Source organism: Rhipicephalus sanguineus, chromosome 8 (genome assembly GCF_013339695.2).
Source record: "Rhipicephalus sanguineus isolate Rsan-2018 chromosome 8, BIME_Rsan_1.4, whole genome shotgun sequence".
Classification (NCBI taxonomy): Eukaryota; Metazoa; Arthropoda; class Arachnida; order Ixodida; family Ixodidae; genus Rhipicephalus; species Rhipicephalus sanguineus.
In genome coordinates, this window is record NC_051183.1 from 155512296 (window position 1) to 155519528 (window position 7233).

The following is a 7233-nucleotide window of genomic DNA, read 5'->3' on the forward strand; positions in this document are numbered from 1 at the left end:
CATTAACACTTGCTTCCATCATGTGTTCACATGATTTTGTCAGGGCTGATCGCAGAGCGGATATAGCTATGCCATTCTCAACAACCTTAGAGTGGGCCGACCGGTAATCCAACAAAGGCTTAACGCTCCGGGGACTATATTGCCAACAGATATAACCTGAATCAAAAGTAAGCTTAACATCTAAAAACTTTATCGAACCATTAACAGCAGTTTCTGTAGTGAAGGACAATCCCATGCCTTGCTCTCTAAAACCTTTAAAATGTCAATCATCCTCGATGTTGCCATGCCCGGTTCGGTAAAAACATTGTAATCATCGACGTACCTAAAGATGGTCCGTGCAAGGCCGCAAAGATTACGTTCTACGTTCCTGTCAATCTTTGCCAAAAAAAAGTTAGATAAAACCGGAGCCACTCTTGATCCGATGCATATCCCTGATCTTTGTACAAAAACGCCTCCTGCGAACCCGACAAAGGTGGTTTTAAGGTAAAAACTCAAAAGCTTAAGGAAGCTATCTACAGGAATGCCACATCTGTTGCGAAAAGACAGCTCGTCATTGTCCTCACAAATGCACTGCTCAACACTTCCAATCAGCTGGGCTTGGGGTATACTGTAAAAAAGGTCTTCAACATCAATGCTGAAGGCAGAACACCCTTCCAGCTCATGCACTTTCAGATAGTTCACGATTTCCGTGGAACTTGACACCACAAAAGGATCGCCGAACTTCAAAGATTCCAGATGAACTTGAAGATAACCTGAGAGGACATGCAGCCATGTGCTACGCTCGGAAACTATGGCCCTGAAAGGGATATCAGGCTTGTGTGTCTTTGCCGTGTAGAAGACCTCCAGGAGCGAACCCTGGCACTTCTTGACTTTTTCCGCGACAGACTCAAGGTTGAACCCTTCGAGAAGTTCAATGGCTTCCCGTTTTACCCTAGCCGGTTTTACTTGAACTTGCACAAAGTTTTTTGACATGGTGGCTCTTGCTTTGGCATTGAATACGTCCTGTGGAAGAGTAACCAAAAAGCCTTCCTTGTCCGACTCGACACAGTACAGACAATTAGATGCCAGGTAATTAATCACTGGTTTTAGGTTCAACTCTCTGCAGGCGCCTTTCCCTTCCTTCGCCAACACTTCAGCACATTCAGAAAGACAGACTGACCTGGTTTCCTCGGGGAGTGCTTGAGAAACTTTCCGGCATAGAGCAACTTTTTCCATATCGTGCAATACTTTGTCCCCGTTGTAAGTGTGCGCTATCCTGTGACGATGAAGGTAGTCTTTGTACCAGTGGTTCCAGGTAGCGGTTAGCCTGCCCTACCAGTCTCTCCAAAAAAGTACTGTGTCCGTACGATTCCCTGAAGATAAAGGAACTTTAGGGTGAGCAAGGGCTGTGAGTTGTTTAAGTGTTAGAAAATAAGCGGGTGTAAGAAGTGCAAGTTATTTAGCATCAGCAGAGACACATGCCTAGAATTCACCACTGCCTCGATTTCTGCTACGAATATACTCGTTGCTCAAAGTTGAAACTACCTTTCTTGTCAACCGGCAAATTTGATGTCATGTAGCATTCTTGCTTTTAGTGTGTTAGTAAACTTCGAAGATGAACCCATTGTCCAACGTCACGTTAAAAACTCGGCAAAGCAATTTAATAATCTCAGTCTCAAGGAGGGGGTGACATACTACGGCTGTATGGCCTAATAACATATAACACGTACGGCTGCTTATTTGCATCAGGTCAACTGAGTCGTCTACAGCGGCGCTGCCTCAATCTACGAGAAAAAGTAGACGTTCAAAGTTCGCTTTTTTTTGCGGTAGCACTTATCTGGACAGTGTCGGCGGGTTTTTTTTCCCGTTGCCGTGTCGTTCCGTACATGCATATAAATTTTGAGGGTGCTGGTGCCTACCAGGACATTCTCGTATAAATGATGTTTCTACCACTACTACTGCTACACCTCAGCGAGGCCCTAATGTCGATACTCTGACGTTAGGAGCTCGGGAAGACAGCACGTATCAAGCCGCAATGCTTTTACCATCAACCCGTTCCAAGGTTCCCTTCGTACACATAACATATGCCGCACCACACATACAATTACATAACCACACTCGCACCTCACACGAAACGTCATGGGGACGGCATGATATGATATGACAAAAATTTTATTTGAGTCCTGAGGAACTGAGATCTAGGTGACAGCGATGGCGAGAATTTCCCTGGGATGTCCTTGTAGTACTTACGGCATAAAGAAAAAAACGTGAAACCTAAGTTATGTTCTGCAATAAAGTAGCGTTTTACGTGATCTCTGCAGTGGCGTGCGAGAGGTTTCTATTTCTGTTTGCTATGTATTATGTGTAACTGGTCACTTTCATCAGCATGATAAAGGATATTTTTTTTGAAATAACGAATAGCAGTCGATGTCTACAATGTATTGAGTCAGGGAGGCACTAGAACTTTACCTAGAAGTGAGAGTCACCGAATCACATACGAACTGAATAATCTAGACTCTGCCCTATTATGATTATTTCTTGTTTTTCCTTAAAGAGTATTCTCTGTATTGTCTGCGTACGCTTTACTGCCCCAAGCCTTGGTCTCGAGGGAATGACAGTATTGAACTTAAGCAACTAAGTAACGCGATCTATCTTCGAAATCTTACGATTGCTTACTACATTAGATTTCGCATTTTTCTAGAGCCTTTGTGAAGAAAATTAGTGCACGGTCCGAGATCATAATTGCGCAGCTTAAGCATGCTAGCGTTCGTAACAAGACAAATTGATATAACGCTTGGGGATCTTGTGTAGCTTTTCAAGCATTCAAGTTCTTTCACGATTCAGCCATAAGGGTGCATGAACTAGTGTACCATGTTCTATGATTTAGTGTAATTCTACTCTGTCGATGAAGTAAATTTAAATGTGCCATTCTCTTCTGTTCTGTCTCTTTCATTTCATGGAGACAAGATTACCGGTGTATATGTCCCATTACCCTTCTGGCGCTTCTCAGAAGAACATGGAGCACTTCTTTCAGGTATGCCCTTCACACGGCATGAACGATCACCGAATGCATTCGCTAAAAATTAGGATTAGAAAGTGCATTAGGCCAATAGGCTTTGTGCAATTTGGCGTAATTTCTGTGTTTTTCGTCCCTATCACATTTCTATTGCGTCCATGTGCTCTTCTTAGTGTTTTTGTAGCATCAGTAACTGTAATACACGGCGCGAGTAAACTCCTGGCCCTCCGACTCCCTGCAGTAATGTTGAAGTCTGGGTCAGTTGGTACATAACGCTGAACGAATAAAACAGTCAAGAAGACGACAGACAAGGCAGTGAAGTGGCACACACAACGACTGGACTAGCAACTGTGGCAGACAGTTGTTAGTCAAATCGTTGTCTAGTAACACTTCTCTGCCTTGTCCGTCGTCTTCTTGACTGGTTTATTTGTCCAGTTCCAATTCATCTTCCTCGCTCTACGTTCCCCGTGATACCCTACCACTTTCGTCTTCACCTCTCTTGTGTTAAACTTCTATGTAGCAAGCTTTCTTCATAATTTTCGCCCTATTGGTCAACCTATTTCCAACAACGCTGTTTGCTTCATTGCTTCAAACACGCCGTCACAGGACCAGCGGAAGGCCCCAGAATTGTGTGTTTTGCAAAGTCCATCTGTATCTTCGTTTATGTACAGGATTAGCGATAATTCTGAGTCGATGCACTTAACTTACCTGCGCATGCTTTGTATAGAGATCCCTAGCCGGAATACTGACCTACGCTGAGTCTTAATGGGACAGTGAAGGCAAATAACAATTTATGTCAGAGTGAAAGCTCAATGTAGGACAACCTCTAAAACGGCAATATTATCAACAGCACTTACCGAGAAATTAAGCTAAATGTATCACACGATGAGTGCCACGAGCGGCACATTTTGGAAATGATCCCGATGACGGGAGAGAGTCCGACTACAATTAATCTCTCGTAATCAAACCAGCTGCAATAAAAAAAAAGAACCTTCCGTGCATCAAAATACGTAATAAAATGCTGCTTGTTTGTTTCTGTTTGATTCATGGAAAAAAGAAACTCTTTGGCGTTGCCATGGGGACTGGCGCGCGTGGTTCAAAGGTTCCGTTTTCGCCGAACTGCGCTTCGCCCGGCGCCTTGCTTCGCTCACGAGGTCGCGTCTCAGTGGTAGTTTCGGTATCGCGTACTGCCGCGTGCGTTTTGCGCGCTCGTGAAAGTCGCTCTGACAGAAAGTTCGACAAAATGCCGCATGCATGTGATGTTGCTGTATGCCCGAATGGTGCACGCCGCCAGGTCACACCGCCGCGCAATAAAGGCGGGCAACTTTGGGCACGGCAACAGTGACGTGAGAAAAACCCCTTTCAGGCGGATGAATTGAAGTGCGCTAATGCGATGCGGACCACTAACACGTGATTTTATTTCAAAATAAGCACTTCCTTGACACAAAAGTACAACTACAAGGTTTCTGGACCGCTATTTCGACAATCAACGTCGACTTAATATTTTCCTTTAGTGTCCCTTTAAGTTCAACAACTCATTCTCTCCGAAACTGCACTTATCTCTAAATTCCACGTTTCGTACTTTCTACTCGTGCACTTCTACTGTAGTCCAGCCATGGAAATGAATAAACCTCAGTTGCCTTCTCTTTCCTAACGTGTTTTTTTTTTCTTTATCCTCGTTCTCCGCGAGTGCAGATTAGGAGAGCGAAGCAATTCCGCAAGTACAGCTACGGCGTATGGGGCAACCTCGAGCGCTACGGTCACGTGAGTGTCACCGCATCGATTCTGCTACAGGTCACTGCTTCGCGCTTCGAAACATAATGCCACCAGTATTACCGTTTCCTTTACCTCGGTGCTAAGTTGAAGCAAAGCGACAGAACAGAAGCACACAGAGAAACTAACACCAAACATCGCGCTTCAACTCAGAACACATGACCTTTAGGTATATGAATTCAGTGGGGTTGCTGCAATTTCAGCTTTTTCTCCAGTACTGTATGATGAAAAGTGAATAAAAGCGGTTTATTTATTTATTTATTTATTTATTTATTTATTTATTTATTTATTTATTTATTTATTTATTTATTTATTTATTTATCGATCGATAGAACGAACTCGGCTCCTATTCGATTCTTTGCGTGTGTAGCTTAGTTCACGTGTGTTCATCAAGCGAGTTCGTTTACACGTTTCTTTTCTGCAAGTGCTTCTGGTCTTGTCGACGCCTCCTTCCGGTGACTGTTTAACTGCCTGATGCGCACGCCAACAAAACTTCGGTTGAGCCTAGTTAGTACATAACTTTCTAGGTGAGATATTAAGCGCAAACCAGGACGGACCAGAAAAAGATTAGAAAAGCACTCGCTCAGCGCCAGTGCTTGTCTCTCTGTGTGGTCCGTCTTAGTTTGCGCTGAAGTTTTCACCTTCAATCGTACACACGCAATCGCCCTCAGTGCATTATGCACAGGAGCAGGAAATCTTGCCTGTTTTTTTTTTCCTTTTTATCGCAGCCCGTGGCACCCACTTACGACTTGTCGCGCGTCAGGGTTCCTGTGGCCATGTTCTCCAGCCTGGCCGACTACCTGGCGCCACCAGAAGACGTGGCCGCCCTCCGTGCCAACTTGTGGCACGTGCTGGTCTACGACTACGTAGTGCCGGACCCTAACTTCTCTCACCTGGACTTCGTGCTCGGCTTCCGAGTCTACGAAATCCTGTACAAGCCCATGCTGGAACTACTTGACGTGTGGAGTCGAGACTACCTCGTAGTGTAAAAATACATCCCACCGTGAACTTCATTAACAAGGCATCCCACCGTGAACTGAAGTGGACACCTCGCTGGTGTGTTAGAAGAGTGATACCATTCGTATCTACCAGTGGGAATGCTCTGCGTAGATTCATTTTTGCCGTTCGGTGAGCAATTATCCGGTGGCCGTAAGTAAGCATGGCGTGGCACGTAAGACTGCGGCACTTCAATTGCTCTGAACATGACGGTCCACGTCAAGCGCAGGTTGAATGCGTACACAATGTGGTGTTCACTTCGACCTAAGACCACAGCATTCTCGTACCTTAGATTTAATTGTATAGGGGCGATGGAAAGAAACGCGAACAGTGTTTCTTTTCAAGCGGTTGTACCCTGGATGGTAATAAAAAGCAACTAGAGATATCTATGATACAACCGGGGACAACTCTGGCATCGTTTTATTGCCACCAAGGTCAGATGACGATGAAAAGAGCGCGCCGCGCCGTTCGCGTTTCTTTCCATCCCCCGCTGTAGGTTAAAGAACCGCAGGTGGTCAAAATTGATGCCCAATCCTCCCACTACGACGTGCCTCACAATGATATTGTGGCAATGCACGAAAACTCAAAAATTACGCGAATATTTTCGTCGGCAATGTATTCTCGCAATGCTAAACACAAAAGAGCTAAAAAACGAGCCACAAGTAAATAATAATTAGGGCGACAAGCGACAACAAAAGTGTCTGTGTAGTCGCCTTCTTTTCCTTTTGTCCGGTGGCTTGTCCATTAGCGCTTCATTACTTAGCAATAAGTTACGAACTCTGCCAGCAATTTTTACCTCCAAGTATTTTGACGAGAAGAACCTCGGACATAGAGCGTGCGAAGAGCGCGTACGTGTGTATATGTGCGTGGTTATGTGAGGGAGAAAAATGCGAAGGCGCGATGCAACTGACACATCGTAGCGCTGAAGTACATTCATATAAAATTGTCAGTGCAGATCGATGCAAAGAACAAGAATCAGGGTTCCCGCCGGAATAGAAACCAGACGGCTCTCCGGGGCAGTTCTACCACAGAGCCACGCCAGTGCTGCTTCGGGAAAAACCTTGGACAGGCCTCATGTGGTGCAAGCAGTCGTGTTAACAGATGTAATTTTGCACGGCAGAATTGCACTAGGCACTCCTAGTGAATCGCACACCACGTCAATTGCGCAACAAGTGGGTGATTTAAAGGCCCACCCATTACAGAGATCTCATCCACAATCGATCATCATCATCATCAGCCACAACATCAACAAAGTGTGCGAATGCTTTGGTGTGCGTATTGCTTTATGAACGCGTAGTGAGTAATTCGGCACTCCGCAAGATGATGCATATAGGCGTAGTAGGCACTTAGCAACTGGGCACCCAAGAGAGTTTACAACAGCGAATGTAACGCTCACAGGCGTTCCTTTCCTCGCGGCACGCTTTAAGTGCCCACTGAGAAGAATGGCAAGTGAATGAGGAGGCGATGCG

General features: G+C 45.2%; 1 protein-coding gene across 1 annotated transcript in view; it reads left to right on the forward strand.

Annotated features, from left to right (window-relative positions):
* The window catches only part of LOC119403017 (lipase member K-like), a 21270-nt gene extending 15394 nt beyond the window's left edge, over positions 1–5876 (forward strand). Inside the window, exons 6-8 of the mRNA XM_049418371.1 lie at positions 2933–3013; positions 4691–4759; positions 5497–5876. Of these exons, the coding sequence (XP_049274328.1) occupies positions 2933–3013; positions 4691–4759; positions 5497–5757 (411 nt within the window). The 3' untranslated portion in view covers positions 5758–5876. The remainder of the gene's footprint in view (positions 1–2932; positions 3014–4690; positions 4760–5496) is intronic.
* Positions 5877–7233: the final 1357 nt, after the last annotated feature.